This window comes from Oncorhynchus tshawytscha, linkage group LG25, assembly GCF_018296145.1.
Source record: "Oncorhynchus tshawytscha isolate Ot180627B linkage group LG25, Otsh_v2.0, whole genome shotgun sequence".
Lineage (NCBI taxonomy): Eukaryota > Metazoa > Chordata > Actinopteri > Salmoniformes > Salmonidae > Oncorhynchus > Oncorhynchus tshawytscha.
The window spans coordinates 22,769,746-22,787,294 of NC_056453.1; the positions used below are offsets into that span (position 1 = coordinate 22,769,746).

The following is a 17,549-nucleotide window of genomic DNA, read 5'->3' on the forward strand; positions in this document are numbered from 1 at the left end:
CTGCTAACCTACAAAGCATTACATGGGCTTGCTCATACCCATCTCTCTGATTTGGTCCTGCCGTACATACCTACACGTACGCTACGGTCACAAGACGCAGGCCTCCTAATTGTCCCTAGAATTTCTAAGCAAACAGCTGGAAGCAGGGCTTTCTCCTATAGAGCTCCATTTTTATGGAACGGTCTGCCTACCCATGTCAGAGACGCAAACTCGGTCTTAAGCTTTAAGTCTTTACTGAAGACTCATCTCTTCAGTGGGTCATATGATTGAGTGTAGTCTGGCCCAGGAGTGGGAAGGTGAACGGAAAGGCTCTGGAGCAACGAACCGCCCTTGCTGTCTCTGCCTGGCCGGTTCCCCTCTTTCCACTGGGATTCTCTGCCTCTAACCCTATTACAGGGGCTGAGTGGGTTGTGCCGTGGCGGAAATCTTTGTGGGCTATACTCAGCCTTGTCTCAGGATGGTAAGTTGGTGGTTGAAGATATCTCTCTCTCTCTCTCTCTCTCAGCCCTAGGACCATGCCTCTGGACTACCTGACTTCTTGCTGTCCTCCTGGCCGTGCTGCTGCTCCAGTTTCAACTGTTCTGCCTTATTATTATTGGACCATGCTGGTCATTTATGAACATTTGAACATCTTGGCCATGTTCTGTTATAATCTCCACCCGGCACAGTCAGAAGAGGACTGGCCACCCCACATAGCCTGGTTCCTCTCTAGGTTTTGGCCTTTCTAGGGAGTTTTTCCTAGCCACCATGCTTCTATGCCTGCTGTTTGGGGATTTAGGCTGGGTTTCTGTACAGCACTTTGAGATATCAGCTGATGTATGAAGGGCTATATAAATAATTTTGATTTGATTAAGGCTAGGGCTGGTGGCAGGGACAGAACATCATATTAAGGCTAGGGCTGGTGGCAGGGACAGAACATCATATTAAGGCTAGGGCTGGTGGCAGGGACAGAACATCATATTACTTTAATGGCTAATCACTTCTTTCAGACAAAGACTAAAAGGTATGGAGTCTCCATTCTGAAGGGTCTAATTTATTTGTTCCAGGTAGGTTGACTGAGAACACATTCTCATTTACAGCAACGACCTGGGGAATAGTTACAGGGAAGAGGGGATGAATGAGACAATTGGAAGCTGGGGATGATTAGGTGAATGATGGTATGAAGGCCAGACTGGGGATTTAGCCAGGACACCAGGGTTAACACCCCTACAATAAGTGCCATGGGATCTTTAGTGAGTACAGAGAGTCTAAACCGGGATATGAAATACTGTTGAGCTGCTAGAATCTACACAAGAATGACGATAAATCATTTATCAACCCATCAATCAAGATTAATACTAAAGCCAACGATCAATATAGCTGGTGTAAATTCATTGGAAAGTCCTTTATTTTGATGGCTTGATTCCGAATGCAGTTTGATTCTAGTTATTTACCTGCAGAAAGCCTTTGTTTTGGAGGCTCTCCGGGCTTTAAGTGTATGGTACTGAAATAAAGATTTACGACTGCTGAGTTCACTAAGCAGGAAAGAAAAGTTGTTTTCCTGCTTTTATAATGAATGGGACCACAGACAAATGAATGTAGCAGCACGCAATTCAAATAGCTGCCTTCAAAAGAGAAATGTCCTGAATCGGTCGGTGGACCGACCAAATCAAATCACCAAAAACAAAATAAATTGGGCAGTACAATATTCTCACAATTATCTGTTAATATCAGCTGATGGCACATTTATAACCTTCATTTTGGAGTGGCCATTCATCATGCAAATGTAATTTTGGAACAGGTATTTATTCAAACACTATCTGATGGGGGGGAAGCAATTACAGACAGTCTAAAGTTACTGCCTCGGTCTCGCTACTTTACTTTCTGTCTCCATTTTTCTTTTCCTCTCACTCCCTCTCCTCTTTCGTCCATTTTATTTCACTCTCCTCTTTCTTTTCCTCCTTCTCAGTCTGTCTCACTCCATTATCTCCCTCACTCTTGTTTTCATTGCACTTCCAGGGAAGTGTTTTCCCCTCTTCATTCCCAGAAAACAGATTATCAGTGTTTTCCCCAGTAAATTGGCTGGGATCACTGATCGACTCTTCATTTGGCAATACAGTGATGAAAAGAGATGTGTTCCAGACTTTTATTTCATCTTGATTAAGAATTGAGACATATTCAGGTGGTGCTTGGGTCTGCCTCCCTCATCTCTTACCTGAAGTAGTGGTGTGTGTACGTGGGACACGATGTGAGGCAGTCTCCTCCACTCCCGTATGGCCAGACTGGAGGCCATCTCCACCAGCCGTTCTATGAAGTTGAGCTGCTGTTCCTCTGGATGGCAGATAGCCAGGTAACCCCGGTGCATGTTCACCTTCCACGCCATCTCCTTAGGACAACTCAGCTCCACCTTACAGATTAGAGACAGGTTACACACCCACACACACGTTCGGTGCATATGAGAAAGTAACACGTGAGCCTATTTGGACTGCAATTTTTTGTGTGCATCTCAAGTGAATTACTTCATGCCACTGTCACAAAGCAGCACTCTAACAGGACACAATACACCAGCTGTTCGATTCATTCTCCTCATCATTTTTAAAAGGCCTGAGTGGTTAATGAATAATCAGCCTGACACAGAGGTGAGCAGAGACTATATTGATCAGACCACTGAGTGCATTAACCACAACACTAACAAAAGCCCAATGGGAGCCTGCCTTCTGCGCAGTCAAACCTGGGAAACATTATTAGGTGTGTGTGTGTGTGTCTTGGTCTGTGTGTGTTGATGGGGGAGAGAATTACAGCGATCGTTCAATGTGCACTTATCACAGACGAGGGATAGGTGATGAATCTCCCGTAGACAGTGGTGGCCTTATCAGAGGCTGTTTAATTGAAAGCTGGGCCATTCAGATAGACAGACGGAGCCTCACCACAACAGCAGCAGCCTGCTCTACTCTGTCTTCTACCACCGCCACGTAACACACACACAACAGATTTTGGGCCAATTAATCACACAGACACGTAAATATTAGATCTATGCAAAACCATGGAGGAACGAGAGAGAGAGAGAGGGGGGGGGGGCAACCAGTGGAGCACAAACATTGTAATTACAAACCATATTTATTTTCCTTTAAAACTTCAAAAACATGCATTGTTACAACACTCTACATAGCCAATAATAACATTTGAAATGTCTATTCTTTTAAAAATTGTGTAATGTTTACAAAATGTTCCTTTGTTTGTTGTCTATTCCATTTGCTTTGGCAATGTAAACATATGTTTCCCATGCCAAGAGACCGAGAAAGAGAGAGACTGAATGTAAGAGGCTGCTAGTTAAAAGGTTTTGCTGGACAGTTTAATGAGATGTCACCTCAGGACAGTGGCTCGTTTCAAAATCTCCTTGAGCAGAAAGCAAGGCAGGAGTATTTGTTATGTGTCAGCTACTATCACGTTCCCTCCTCTACTCTGCTTTAGAAAACACGAGGCTGATAAATGAACCTTCCTAACGACTGCCAAACTACATTTCCACAGCTTTACGAGAGTTCTGGAGCTGGGAACCAGACCTCAGCCGAGTGTGTGTGCCTGTCTGTCTGTCTGACTGTCTATGTGCGCTTGTGTGGTCTGTGTATAGCCGTGTCAGCGTGTGTGTGTGTGTGTGTGTGTGTGTTGGGCATCCCCTACCTGTACCAGCGCTTCCTTCATGGCGCCCCAGTTGGAGACTCTCCAGGCACACTCCAGTACCAGGTAGGGGTTGCTGTTGCCTTTCGACTGGCCGTACTCTGTCAGAGGCTCCCACTGGTTCAACTCTTTAGAACAGCTGCAGAAACAGGGAGGAGAGTTGATATCAAGATGAATACCAGTTCTCATCGACGGGGCTGTAGTGGAACAGGTTGAGAGCGTCAAGTTCCTTGGTGTCCACATCAACAACAAACTATCATGGCCCAAAAGCACTAAGACAGTCGTGAAGAGGGCTTGACAAAACCTATTCCCCCTCGGGAGACTGAAAAGATTTGGCATGGGTCCTCAGACCCTAAAACGGTTCCACAGCTGCACCATCGGTTGCATCACTGCCTGGTATGGCAGCTGCTCGGCCTCCAACCGCAAGGCACTACAGAGGGTAGTGCGTGCGGCCCAGTACAGCCTTAAGCTTCCTGCCATCCAGGGCCTCTATACCAGGCGGTGTCAGAGGAAGGCCCTAAAAATTGTCAACGACTCCAGCCACCCTAGTCATAGACTGTTCTCTCTGCTATCGCACGGCAAGCGGTACCGGAGCGCCAAGACGAGGTCCAAAAGGCTTCTTAACAGTTTCTACCCCCAAGTCATAAGGCTCCTGAACAGCTAATCAAAGGGCTACCCAGACCCCTCTTTTACACTGCTGCTACTCTGTTTATAATCTATGCATTGTCACTAACTACCAACATGAACATATTACCTCAACTAACTGGTTCCCCCACACCGGTACCCCCTGTATATAGCCTCACTTATTTTACTGCTGCTGTTTAATTATTTGTTATTTTTCATAATAACTTCTTAAAGCATTGTTGGTTAAGGGCTTGTAAGTAAGCATTTCACTGTAAGGTCTACACCGGTTGTATTTGGCACATGTGACAAATAACATTTGAATAATATACACTGAGTGTACAAAACATAAGGAACACCTTCCTAATATTGAGTTGCACTCCCCCTTTTCGCCCTCAGAACAGCCTCAATTCATCAGGGAATGGACTCTACAAGGTGTTGAAAGTGTTCCACAGGGATACTGGCCCATGTTGACTCCAATGCTTCCCACATGTGTATCAGTTGGCTGGATGTCAGCGTTGCAGTTCTTGACACATTCAAACCGGTAATCCTGGCACCTACTACCATACCCTGTTCAAAGGCTCCTAAATATGTTGTCTTGCCAGTTCACCCTCTGAATGGCACACACACACACAATTCATGGCTCAAGGCTTAAAAATCCTCCCATTCATCTACACTGATTGAAGTGGATTTAATAAGTGCCATCAATAAGAGATCATAGCTTTCACCTGGATTCACCTGGTTAGTCTCATGGAAAGAGGTGTTCATAATGTCATGGAAGGAACATGTAGTTACTTTATACACCATTAATTACATGGCAAATACAAATATTATATAGCAACTGCATGGTTCTGACAGTAATTATGCAGTTATTACACCTACCTGGGATTAACAACTAGACCAGTAAATACATCAGTTATTTACCGTATCCAGTGGTCCTCCCAGAGTTGGTACTCCGGTAAGATGGCAGGAGAGGCGTTGCTCCTCTCGTGTTCCTTCCTGGCTTTTTCCATGGCCTTCTCATAGCTCTCCTGGGCCTGTTGAAGGTAACATAGCAAATAGTCAGTACTACCCAGCTGTTACCAACTCAGTGGCCTTGTGGATTGAGTGTCCGCCCTAAGATTGGAAGTTGGATCCCCGGCAGAGTCATACCAAATACTGTAAAAATGGGACCTGGTGCATCTCTGCCTTGGACTCGGCATTAAGGAGATAGATTGGGGGCAAGGCCTTGCGATAGACTAGCGCCCTGTCCAGGGGGTGTTGTAAATCACGCTGCCTCATGCTACAGAAACAGGAGATAGGCTTTTGCTCCCATGAGCTGTTCCAGCTCGCACAAGCCAAGGCTCGTGCAAGGCTACCTACCCAGCTGTAGGCTTTGTAGTCGAAATTGGAAAATGTTTACAACATTATCAAATTTGCCAGTGCATCAATCAACAAGACCTCACCTGTTCGAAGAAGCCGTGCTGCTCGTAGGCAATAGCCGTGGAGGTCTCTGGGAACTTGCAGCGTTTCTGCCACAGCCCCGCCCACATGTCCTCCTCCTGCAGTAGAGAGTACAGCTCTGCCAGGGAGTCCAGAATCTCCTATAGGACCACACAGAGTTGGGATCAGGGGTGTACATCTTCCCTTTCAAAGACTATTCCATACACATCTAGATACATGGGCCACCATAAAGGAACTATATTTTATTGATAAGAGGAATAAATCGATGCGAAACAATTAGATTCAATGCACTAACAGTTATTGCACGAAGACATTCATTTTCCAGTCTAAATGGAAATCTGCTGCTCATGGAGCTGGGCCTCTCTGAGCAGGATCAGTCGGAGCTGTGTCAAGTCAAATGGATTTATCATATGCACAGGATACTCGCTGTACATAGTACAATGAAATGCTTTACTCGCAGGTTCACCTCTCGATATGCAACAATAATAGAAAAAAAAGAGGTAATAAAAATAGAAGCTTGATGGAATAAACATAGAATCGAAAGTTGAGCATTAGTATAAAGACGAGCAAGTGTCTGTTATGACTGTGTTGGGTATGGTTGACAGTTTCTACTATCATGATATAAAATGACAGAGGTACGTCTAACCCTAATCTTCAAGTTAAACCGACATGGTTCTCATAACATAAAGCTACAAAAATGTAAATACATGTTCTTGAAGAGAATGTGCACATTTCAAGTCAATTTTGTTCCTCCCCCACTAAGATGGTGGGCAAATATCAATCAATCTAATATTATTTCCAGTATAACGTCACTGAAAGTTTAAATCAATCAAAAGAAACAATGTTACTGTAGGTATAATTTCCAGTCAATCACGTGTATTGTTATGCCACAAAGATCACCGCAGGTAAAGTTCAGTTCGGAACGTTGATATGTTTAAAGGGGGTTACTGTTGAAATTCAATTTTAAAATCGCCTAAATTGTAGCAATTTGATTAACACACATTCTACCCATAAAATGGAAACTTGATTTTGGAGTTAAAAAAACAACATTTTTTAAGTAGTCCTGATCGTGTCAGTTTCCCTATAAGCTTCAACGATATACCGAAAGCTGTGCTTTCTAGTATGTACAACTAGAGTTTACTGGACAGTGGGCACCGGTGGGTTGTCTTCCAACTCATAAAGCCTGATTGACTATTGCACAAGTCGTCTTACAAGTGAACCGGTCATGCAACATTTGAATCGGTTTGGAGTTTTGTGGACCGAAGCACTTGCATCTTAAACATTTGAACTGGATTCCAATTCGTATCAATGAATCGTTACATCCCTAGTCAGGATGCAGTGCCTGTCAAGTAGCCATACCCATTTAATGAATGGACAGTACACAAAGGCAATGAATGAAGAAAAAAGTTACCAAGCTAACAATGTACTCATTTAATAGAACTGAAAGTGAAACCCGTACCTGTTGTGGTGGAGTGATGCTCTCCTGTTCGTAGAACTCGTTGGTGCTCTGTTTGGGCTTGCTGTGAAGGCTGAGGCCCTTCTCAAAGGCCTGCTGTTCCAGCATCAGAGTGGAGCGCAGCCACAGATTGTGAGTCTTCCCCAGGTACTTCAACACACAGGGCCTGATGGGGATAGGGGGCACACACTGGGACATTGCCTCCACGAAGCAGTTGAGGGCACTGGGCTGGCAGTCCCTCTGAGCCTGGTGGCTCCCACTGCACAGGAAAGGACTCATCTCACCTGACAGGGCCTGGGAGGGAGGTGACGTGGGAGGTTGGTTGGGGAGAGGAAAGGAGGGGAATGAGAGTCAAGGTTAAGAGGACAGATAGAAACACATTCTATGGCCAAAAGCATGCAATATTATGCACCACTGAAAACAAGCTAGAACTAATTGGACGCCACCACACTAGCAACCACAGAATAATCATCTAAGAGACAGCTTCAGCTAAAATAATCACTATTTAAATGCTTTGAATAGATTTTTCCTCCAGCAGTCAGTACCCTAAAACCACATGAAGATATTTAGAACCAGATAATCATCAGCCTAAATATGCATCCTATTTAAGTCTTCATCCATGTCCGTCTGTGAGTGACAAACATCATTAAGACGTCTAGTTCTATTTCCAACGCGTCTCAGAAAGTTAATAGCTCAAATCACTTCAAATCAGGAGCCCTTAAATGAGCCTCTTAATACTGGAGGCATCTGGTTCATTAAACGCAGTATGTTATTTCTTCTTACATATTCTGCATAAATGAATGGTTCCTCATTAAGAGGAAATTGCATGTTTTAAGGAAGAAATGGCAGCCAAGGTCAGGCTGACTGTCTGCTAACCAACGTCACGGAGCTGAGGTGTGTGCGTGTCTTAGAGAGCGCACATCTCAGTATCTGTGTGTCTCAGAGTGTGGTGCTGACCAGTCAGGTCAGACCAGAGCCTGTGACCCATGTCGGCCCTGTCCAGGTAAATAATGATGACAGACAATGAGTCACGCCATAGCCTTTGACCTCTATCACAGCATGACAACCAGGGTTTTGACCTGTAAACTTGCACAGAAGGTATAAATAGCTCATTTCAACATTGCATATAGAAACACCATGAATAGACATTGGAAAATAATTACTATTACAATAGTTCATCTATTTCTATGGAGTGGACATGATTTCTTCTACCTAAATGTTGCAGAATGTTGCCCCCTTTTGAACAGGCCCCAATCCAGTTGTGAGCACATTGAATTTACAGTCCATTGTAGCCTGGCCATCTAGTGCCAAACTTATGACCTGGAAGTACTAGACATGTTAATGCACATTGACCTGGCAGTGCTTACGTGTTGCTGTCGGTCAGAGAGGATCTTCCACAGTCGAGGGAACAGCTGTACCCAGGTCTTCTCAGCCAAGGGGGTGGAGATGTGACACAGCTGGACCAGGGCGTTCAGCAGCGCCCCCGTCTGACACAGACACAATGACAACACAGGTCAGCATCAGACAAAATGACAATAAGGGGTTAACATCTCACTCTTACAAAACAGCCTTACAGGAATCATTCAGCAAAAATCCCACATTAAAGGTTGTGCAGGAAATACCACAGGATTTTGTGGCTACTTTCCTGTGGAACAACCATCAAGATAAAGGTTCAGGGGTCAACTTATCACCTTCCAAATCTTGTTCCTTAAGGTTCATCCATATAATCGATCAAATATAGAATGTGTGCTCAAAGCCAAAGTCTTTTTTGCTAAAAGCATGAACTTGACAGTGAGGGCGGGGAGGGTTGATTTTAACTAAAAGGGCTAATGTTGGTGTCATAACTCACCTTGACCTCTCTAAGGGAATCGAGGAACTTGTCGTGGCGGTTGGTGAGCATGTGCAGCTGGTTGCCTGTGTCTTTCTCTGCCTGCTCCTTGTTCTTGGGGATGGCTGTCTGGTCCCCTGGGGCTAGCTCTATGTCGATCTCCACATCCTGGAGGAGAGAGAGTAGAAGAAGATTGAAGAAAGGAAGAACAGAAGAGGTGGGGGATGCATTTAGTCATTTGTTGTAATATATGCAAAAGCACTTAGTCTTTCCCCTTGGAGAGATGATCATAATGAGATGGGGAGGAAAGGTAAACAGAAAATATTGACTGTTATATAAATACTGCATCAAATCTGTGGGGGAAACAGTTTGCTGCAGCAGGAAATACAGGTCAACAAAGAGGGAGAACTAGAGATGTTATTCTTCCCCAATATCAAACACACAATGGGATAATGGGTCTTTGTGTGTGTGTGTTAACACATCTCTTAGTGAGTGTGTCCGTGTGACCCTCAGACTCCTGTTGCGCGGCATCCTCACCTCCTCCTTGGTCTCGCTGTTCTCCCTCTCTCTGGGCTCTTGCTTGATGTGGGTTGCCATGGCGAAGGCGGCACGGTCGTGGCTGTCGGCCAGATTGATGACGTTTGTGATGGATGGGAGCATGGAGCCCTGGCAGCTGGTCCCGATGATGCTGTTACGCTCACACACAGCCAGCAGCAGCTAACAGAGAGAAAGTGACACAGAAAAAAAGATCACAGAAATTCAGGTTAACAGTTTAGGGGGTCTGAAGCATTATGGAGACACTTCACAAAAAAAAACACTGTTTGTACAGACATTATGGAGACACTTCACAAAAAAGGCCGTCTGTAGAGACATTATGGACAAGCTACATCACATACCACTGTATACAATAATTATTTGTGCTAAAACAGGCAGGACATAGTTTGATTTGAGCTTTGAAATCTGAAACCTCTTCAAAGGACTTAGTCCTAATTGGAGTATTCAGAAACATGGAGAGCTTGGGACAGTAAGGTTCTACCTGTAAAAAGAAAATGGAGATAATTGGCTTTAAAGTTGCGAACCCTCATTGGTTTAAATTTTTACCTTGTGTTCTTTTGAACTTAACATGAATTGGGGAATTTAGAGTACACTGAAAACAGAGAACAAGGCTGTCAACTACATTGACAAAAATGCAGGTAACCGTATAGTCCCAAGCTCTCAAATGTCTCAACTGACATCAAAACAGTCATGACTCGACCCCTCGTCCCAGTACATCTCCTTACCTCTATGCATTGTTTGATCCAGAAGTGGCTGCTCATGGCCTCCCAGTTCTGAGAGCAGCAGATGTAGAGTAGCCTCTCGTAGACACGTCGCTTCATGGAGAGGTCAAACACCTCAAAGAACTTAGCCCTGATCAGAGGCTGGGCGCAACGCAGACCCGACAGAAAGGCTGGCTCCAACTTCGACGTGATGTCACTTCCTGAGAGACTCTCGTCCCTGATTGGACAAAGAGGGTCGAAATGCATCTATGTAACCATTCTTTATATCTAATTGAAAATGGTTTACAACTGCAATTTATTTTTCTTATACAGTTATTAATGCTAATGCATTTCAGAGCAAGCTCCTTCATAACAATTAAGATACAAAAGGAGCTAAAAGCATCATGGCAATGAGTGAAGAAGCAATGAAGGTCATTGAAGTGAAACAGTGTAGGATGCAGACAGTTACTTTAACTTAATGTTTAAAAACGGATCACCTTATCTTTAATGATAATCCTAGCGGAATAGTAAAACGGTTAACATCCCACATTAAATGCTGTGTAATAAGCTATGCAATCATTTCTAGATCATTCCACAGCCCTGGTGAATGGGCCTCTAGAGTATTTAAAAGAGAGGAAGAGTAATGTCTCAGCAGTGAGTGTATTATACTGAAGCTACTAAACCATCTACTTATTCAGAGATGTCGTCGTGGAGCAGATGCTATGTGGACGGTGATGCGTCAATCATAGTTTTACAGCTTGTTCAAAGTTACGTGACTTACAGAGCAGATCGTCTGTGGACAGGCAGAATGGGAAAAGGGATGGGGCTGTCTTGATGACTGGAGGAGAGGAACGGGGGTGTGGTATTTGTGGTTAGAGGCCCAGCCAGGCTGAATAGCAGTGGGCTGAGGAGTCAGTCGCCTTTTGCTTGGCTGCCTCACCCCTCTGCCACCCTCCCATCTCTCCCTCACACCATGTGTCCTGTCACTGGAAGACCCTCAAATCCAACCCCCATCATTCTGTCTACCCTATCCCCAACCTCTGTCCCTCCTGCTCAATGGATGAATGGTTTGTGGCGGTGACCTGGCATACTCCTTTCTCTGCGCCCGACTCTCCCCTGCCTTTCACTCTACCCCCCCCCCCCCCCCAATCGATGGGTGAAATAGCGTAGCGGCGCCGAGTATGTTTGCCGTGCATACTCATCCAGGTGATTAATGGGGGTAATTACCTGTAAACGTAATTAACGAGGTCCAGAAATTGGGCGTTTAACTCAAGGTCATCAGGGAAACGCTTCTCTATATAGGTCATCATCTTCACCAGCAGAATGGACTTCTCACGAAGATTGGGCATCTGTGGATGGAAGCGAGAGAGCGAGAGAGAGAGAGCAGATTGATTCAGTTCATTTATCTTTAGTGCATCTGAAGGGGGGGTGTAGTACCTTTGGTCCTCGCTCCCCCCTCATTGTCTCTGCTGGACTCAGAGCAAAGACACCTGTGTAGATTTGTGTTTCCTGGTTCCCAGATTGCTTTGCTGGCTAGTTGTTCTTACACAGATCATTAGCAGTGCATGTCCTGGGTTTTCAGTGTTTGCTAAACGGCCAACAGGGAAACGTGATGAAAAATGGTCCTCTCACCTGGTTTGCTGCCATGGGGGAGTTGTTCTTAACCCACTCCTCCACGATCTTGACGATGGCGCGGAGGATCTTGGCGTCAGGCGACTTCTCGATGAGCGACGTGAGGATGACTTGGATGAAGTTCTTCCTCATCTCAATGGACATGACGGACAGACGACTCTTCACCAGGTCCAGAGACAGCATCACTAGTTCACTAGTCACTGTGGGGAGAGGTTAGAGGTCATGACATAGAATGTCAATTCACTTAACTGCATTCACTACAAAGTGAGTGTAAAATAGTGTGTTTGTGTTCTTTGACAGTGAACATACAGGTCATTAGAGATCCATTTAAAAAGCCTGATAACATCTCACTATCATTACCGGTCTTAGGAAGAGCAGGGATAGAGGTGCTTGGCTTGGGCTCATTGGCTATGACCAAGAGTAAATGCAGTCTCACTGCAGCAGCACCCAGTGGCCACACAAACACTGCAAGACTGAACATGCAGAAAACACTAAACAGGAGGACCATCAAACCTTTGGAGAAACTGTGCAAAGTAAAAAAGTCTGTCTCAGCCAGAGGCATCTCACTGCATCTACAACCCAGGAGGGGAATCAGAGCCGTGGTAGATTCCCAGTGAGACCTCCATCATCCCAGTGGATCTGCCAGACCTTCCAGCCAATCACATTGACCTTCCAGCCATTCACTCCCTCTTCTGTATGGGCCAAACAGACCTGAGGTAGGGGGATATCTGAGCTCTGGGTTCTGAGGGGTTTCTGGAGGTGTCCGGAACACACACACACACATTGTGATTCGACTGCTACAACCTCTCATCTCAGTGTCACACACAAGGAATTCCAACTGTTTCCAGGGGGTGCTAAGGTCAGCCAGCTGAAATGTCACCCCTGTTTGATGAAGGCTAACTAGGGAAGACTGTATTATAGAACTGGGAGAGCAATAATGGCTGATGACTGGAGGAAATGGAACAGAGAGCCAGGCAGTGTAAGAAGTAACCGGATGCCATCCCACCTGGGCTGCTGGTGCTGGGTAACACATCTACTGGGAGACCTGGGACTGGTGGGCCTGAGTATGTGGTAAAAGGTGAGTATGTGTGTGTTAAGGCTCCAGAGTGCAACCATTTAGTTGCATTTTAAGTCCCATTGACTTGGCTATGCGAGCATCTCATTCAAAACTCCCTATTTTTCCAAACAGAGTTATCCTGATTCCTACAATGAACGTGTCTGATCTGCCCCTGTACCTGTTTCGCTGGCGGCTGCTGTGATGAGCGAGCCACTCTCACTCCCTCTCCCTCCTGTGCGCTCTAGAGGGAGAGAAAAATGTTTTCTGATTGCGCAACATTTCAAACTGTAAAATTGTTTTGAAAGCACAATGTTTGTTGGATAGAGGATCCCAGCTTGCTGTAGGTATAACATGTATTTCTCAATATCGAGTGATTGGCACAGTTTTAAAACTAACGTTTCTTTACGGTTTTAAGATACAGCGCGCATGCGCGAGTGCATTCTGCAGTGTTGTGAGTCAGTGCATACCGGTAGGCCTATAAAAGTCACTGGGTAGGCTGTGTTTTGTTCTTGGGACAATTCATTTACTGTTATATTAAATCAATTATACAGCTATTTATTTAGTAATCTAGCAAATGTTTTTTTAACTTCCACTTCCTTAAGAGGTGAATTAGTCCCAAATGAATTAGCCGACAGCAGGCATCATCAACTAGATTCAGCCACGGGACAACTTTTTCTGAAGAGGATGGTCTGAGGACCGGAAAATATTTACAGATACTTTGTAGACTGAAAGTTGACCGCAAGAAAACAAAACATATATATTTGGCTAAAACATCATTTCTAATCTGCTAACATTTGTATAGATCACATATAAAAATGCCTTCAGAAAGTATTCACACCCCTTGACTTTTTCCACATGTTGTAGTGTTACAGACAGGGGTTGGAACCGGTTCAGCAACAAACAAGTTTTTTTTAAAGCATGGTAACCAGTTAACATTATTTTGTGTTCATGACTTTTTTTTTTTTTTCTAAGTACAAAAACGCAAGACAAGTTCATATTTAAATCTAGCTCCTAAACTAAGTCAGCATTATGTGTAATGTAACAGAGTCAGGGTCAAGGGCTAGCTCTGGTCAAACTCTCAGCAAACTCTTTGAAGTTTAAAAACATTAAAAGTTCCTCCATAAAAGCAACTCCTCTGTTGGTATAACTGTAGGCCTAACACAGATAATGCATGTCATAGCAAGATGCCCAGCACTTCATGCCCAGCCTTCTCCTCACCTGCAAAATTTCAGTCATATGTCCAACCCTACACTGGACTTGTCCTTCCAACGCATGTACATAGCAGCTTGCTAAGGAGTGGGCAAGCTCTATCCATTGGTGAAGTAATGTCAGAGGTTTAAAAAGGATTTTTTTTTTTTTTTTTTTAAACGGTTCTGAAGTTTGTTTTGCTGGTCGGAACGGGGAAAAAAATGCTTCCGTTCAGAACAAAATTCGAAAATAATTTTGGTTCCAACTCCTAGTTAGAGTGAATTTAAAATTGATTAAATTGAGATTGGCCTACACACACACACACACACACCGTCATGTTAAAGTGGAATTAGGGTTACTTTTTAACAAATTAAAAATGAAAAGCGTAAAGGTCATCAGTCAATAAGTATTCAACCCCTTTGTCATTGGAAGCCTAAATAAGTTCAGGAATAGAAATGTGCTTAACAAGTCACATAATACATTGCATGGACTCACTACCTGCAATAGTGTTTAATTACTTCCTCATCTCTGTACCCCACACATTCAATGATCTGTAAGGTCCCTTAGTTGATCAGTGAATTTCAAACACAGATTCAACCACAAAGACCAGGGAGGTTTACCAATGTCTCGCAAAGGGCACCTATTGGTAAAAGGGTAAAACATAAAAAAAGCAGATATTGAAGATCCCTTTGAGCATGGTGAAGTTATTAATTACACTTTGGATGGTGTATTCATACACCCAGTCACTACAAAGATACAGGTGTCCTTAACTCAGTTGCCGGAGAGGAAAGAAACCGCTCAGGGATTTCACCATAAGGCCAATGAGGACTAAAACAGTTGGAGTTTAATGGCTGGGAAAGGAGAAAACAGAGGATGGATCAACAACATTTTAGTTACTCCACAATACTAACCTAATTGACAGAGTGAAGGAGGAAGCCTGTACAGAACACAAATATTGCACCCGGTTTGCAATAAGGTCCTCAAGTAAAACTACAAAAAAAAGTGGCAAGGAAATTAAGTTTATGTCCTGAATACAAAGCGTTATGTTTGGGACAAATCCAACAACATGTTACTGAGTACCACTCTTCCTATTTTCAAGCATGGTGTTGGCTGCATCATGTTATGCGTATGCTTGTCATCGACAAGGACTAGGGAGTTTATGGTAAAAGACACAGAATAGAGCTAAGCGCAGGTAAAATCCTAGAGAAAAACCTGGTTCAGTCTGCTTTCCAACAGACAAATTCATCCTTTAGCAAAACAATAACCACGTGGCCAAATATACACTGCAGTTGCTTACCAAGACAACATTGAATGTTCCAGAGTAGCCTAGTTACAGTTTTGACTTATATCAACTTGAAAATCTATGGTAAGTCTTGAAAATACATTTATTGACTCAGGGGGTTGAATACTTATCTAATCAATGATAGTGTTTTTTAGCCATATTTGTCTTTACAAATGTTTTAATTTTTCTTCCACTTTTACATTACGGAGTACTTTGTGGAGATCGCTGACGGTTGAATTTTTTAAAATTTATTTTTAAATACAAATACATTTAAATATTTTTTTTCTTCATTTTAACAAAATGTGTAAAAAGTCAAGGGGTGTGAATACTTTCTGAAGGCACTGTATCTCTTATGTGTGGGAATCCTGTAAAACAGACTTCCAAAATTAAAACCATTTGGAGCTGATTTGCTGGTGTTTAGTATTTTATGTCCAAATATAAATCAATTAAATAAATCACCTGCAGGCCACCAGTTGGCCTACTGCATGTGATATTAGTGGGCTAAAAAGATGTATGCAAATGAATTGTATTGAACAAAATTTAAAAAATCACTTCTATTTTGACAGTAAAATAAACTCAGTGTACAAAACATTAAGAACACCTTCCTAATATAGAGTTGCACACCCCCCTTTTGCCCTCAGAACAGCCTCAATTCATTGGGGCATGGACTCTGCAAGGTGTTGAAAGCGTTCCACAGGGATGCCAGCCCATGTTGACTCCAATGCTTCCCACAGTTGTGTCAAGTTGACTGGATGTCCTTTGGGTGGTGGACCATTAGTGATACACACGGGAAACTGCTGAGCATGATAACCAAGCAGCGTTGCAGATCGACTTTTCAAACCGGGGCGCATGGCACCTACTACCATACTCCATTCAAAAGGCACTTAAATCTTTGGTCTTGCCCACTCACCCTCTGAATGGCACACATACACAATCCATGTCTCAAGCCTTAAAAATCCTTCTTTAACCAGTCTCCTCCCCTTCATCTACACTGATTTAAGCAGATTTAACATGAGACACCAATAAGGTAGCATATCTTTCACCTGGATTTACCTGGTTAGTCGGTCATGGAAATAGCAAGTGTTCCTAATGTTTTGTACACTCAGTGTATAGAAACAATAGCCTATTGTCAACCAAAAATCCATGACAATCACTGCTTTAAGTTGGACATGTTAGATGAAACATTTTTAGCACCGTGAATAATTTATGAGGATTACGGGGAAAAAATGTATTGCGTGACACTGCGGCAAAATGTAGGTGTGACCAAATGATGGGCTGGTGCCACCAACTGAAAAAGTAAATAGCTCCAGTGCCACGAGGGGGAAAGTTAGTCTGGAGCCCTGTGTGTTAGTGTCTCTGAATGCGTGTGAGTGTGTGTATTCCCAACCTGTGCTGGCCTCGGTGGGCCCGGGGGTGGCCTGCTGGGGACTGAGGTGTTCTCGGACCATCTTTTGCAGCGAGCGCATGAACACAGAGATGAGCCTGTCAATGTAGCTGGAGTTGTAACTACAAGCCGACTTCAGAATCATCAACGTACCTGGGAGAGAGAGAAAAATACATTCGAGACACTGCCACTGTCTCACACACACTAAAGACATTTTTGAACCAAATTACAGAAAAAGCATGCGGTCTCCTGTAGAGGGGAGACGAATGTTAAAATGTCACCGTCGGCGAGACATGCATCATACCAGCAGTGTGTGTGTGTAACACAACCCCTCAAGGAGAGGACAGGGTATGAAAGCAGTTATTGACCACTTTTGCCATTTCGGGAAACGGTATCAAATAGCGTTACCTTTAGAGTGTTCTCCAATAGCCATCTCACTTTGTGCCACTTAAATAAATAATGCCACCTCCATGTAAATTGAGACTTTATTCTCATGCATGAAAAATAAGCTTTTCAGAAAAACTTCTGACATCAGGTTTAAACCTGATATTAGAAGTAGTGAAAGAGAAAAATCTGGCTTTACCTCCACAGACTGACTGACCTGTGCTGCACCGTTCATTTAACCAAACGAGCTGTTAACCCACCCAGCATAGACCACTGCTTTAGATTTAAACGACACCTGCTCCTCTAATTACTGGATGGAGAGATGGTGTGTGCAGGCACGCCTGAGAGAGCGAGAGCATGAATG

General features: G+C 43.8%; 1 protein-coding gene across 6 annotated transcripts in view; it reads right to left on the reverse strand.

The window, feature by feature from the left end:
* The window catches only part of LOC112224446 (transformation/transcription domain-associated protein), a 75,286-nt gene that overhangs the window by 26,977 nt on the left and 30,760 nt on the right, over positions 1 to 17,549 (reverse strand). For 4 of the 6 annotated variants that reach the window (XM_042306134.1, XM_042306131.1, XM_042306132.1 and 1 more), the window contains 13 exons: positions 16,805 to 16,954; positions 13,126 to 13,188; positions 11,891 to 12,090; positions 11,486 to 11,607; positions 10,283 to 10,496; positions 9,540 to 9,719; positions 9,024 to 9,170; positions 8,542 to 8,661; positions 7,178 to 7,468; positions 5,721 to 5,858; positions 5,200 to 5,312; positions 3,658 to 3,793; positions 2,195 to 2,386 (listed from right to left, as the gene is read on the reverse strand). In XM_042306134.1, coding sequence (XP_042162068.1) covers positions 2,195 to 2,386; positions 3,658 to 3,793; positions 5,200 to 5,312; positions 5,721 to 5,858; positions 7,178 to 7,468; positions 8,542 to 8,661; positions 9,024 to 9,170; positions 9,540 to 9,719; positions 10,283 to 10,496; positions 11,486 to 11,607; positions 11,891 to 12,090; positions 13,126 to 13,188; positions 16,805 to 16,954 — 2,066 coding nt within the window. The remainder of the gene's footprint in view (positions 1 to 2,194; positions 2,387 to 3,657; positions 3,794 to 5,199; positions 5,313 to 5,720; positions 5,859 to 7,177; positions 7,469 to 8,541; positions 8,662 to 9,023; positions 9,171 to 9,539; positions 9,720 to 10,282; positions 10,497 to 11,485; positions 11,608 to 11,890; positions 12,091 to 13,125; positions 13,189 to 16,804; positions 16,955 to 17,549) is intronic. The other 2 variants (XM_024388000.2, XM_042306133.1) reach the window with 1 other exon arrangement.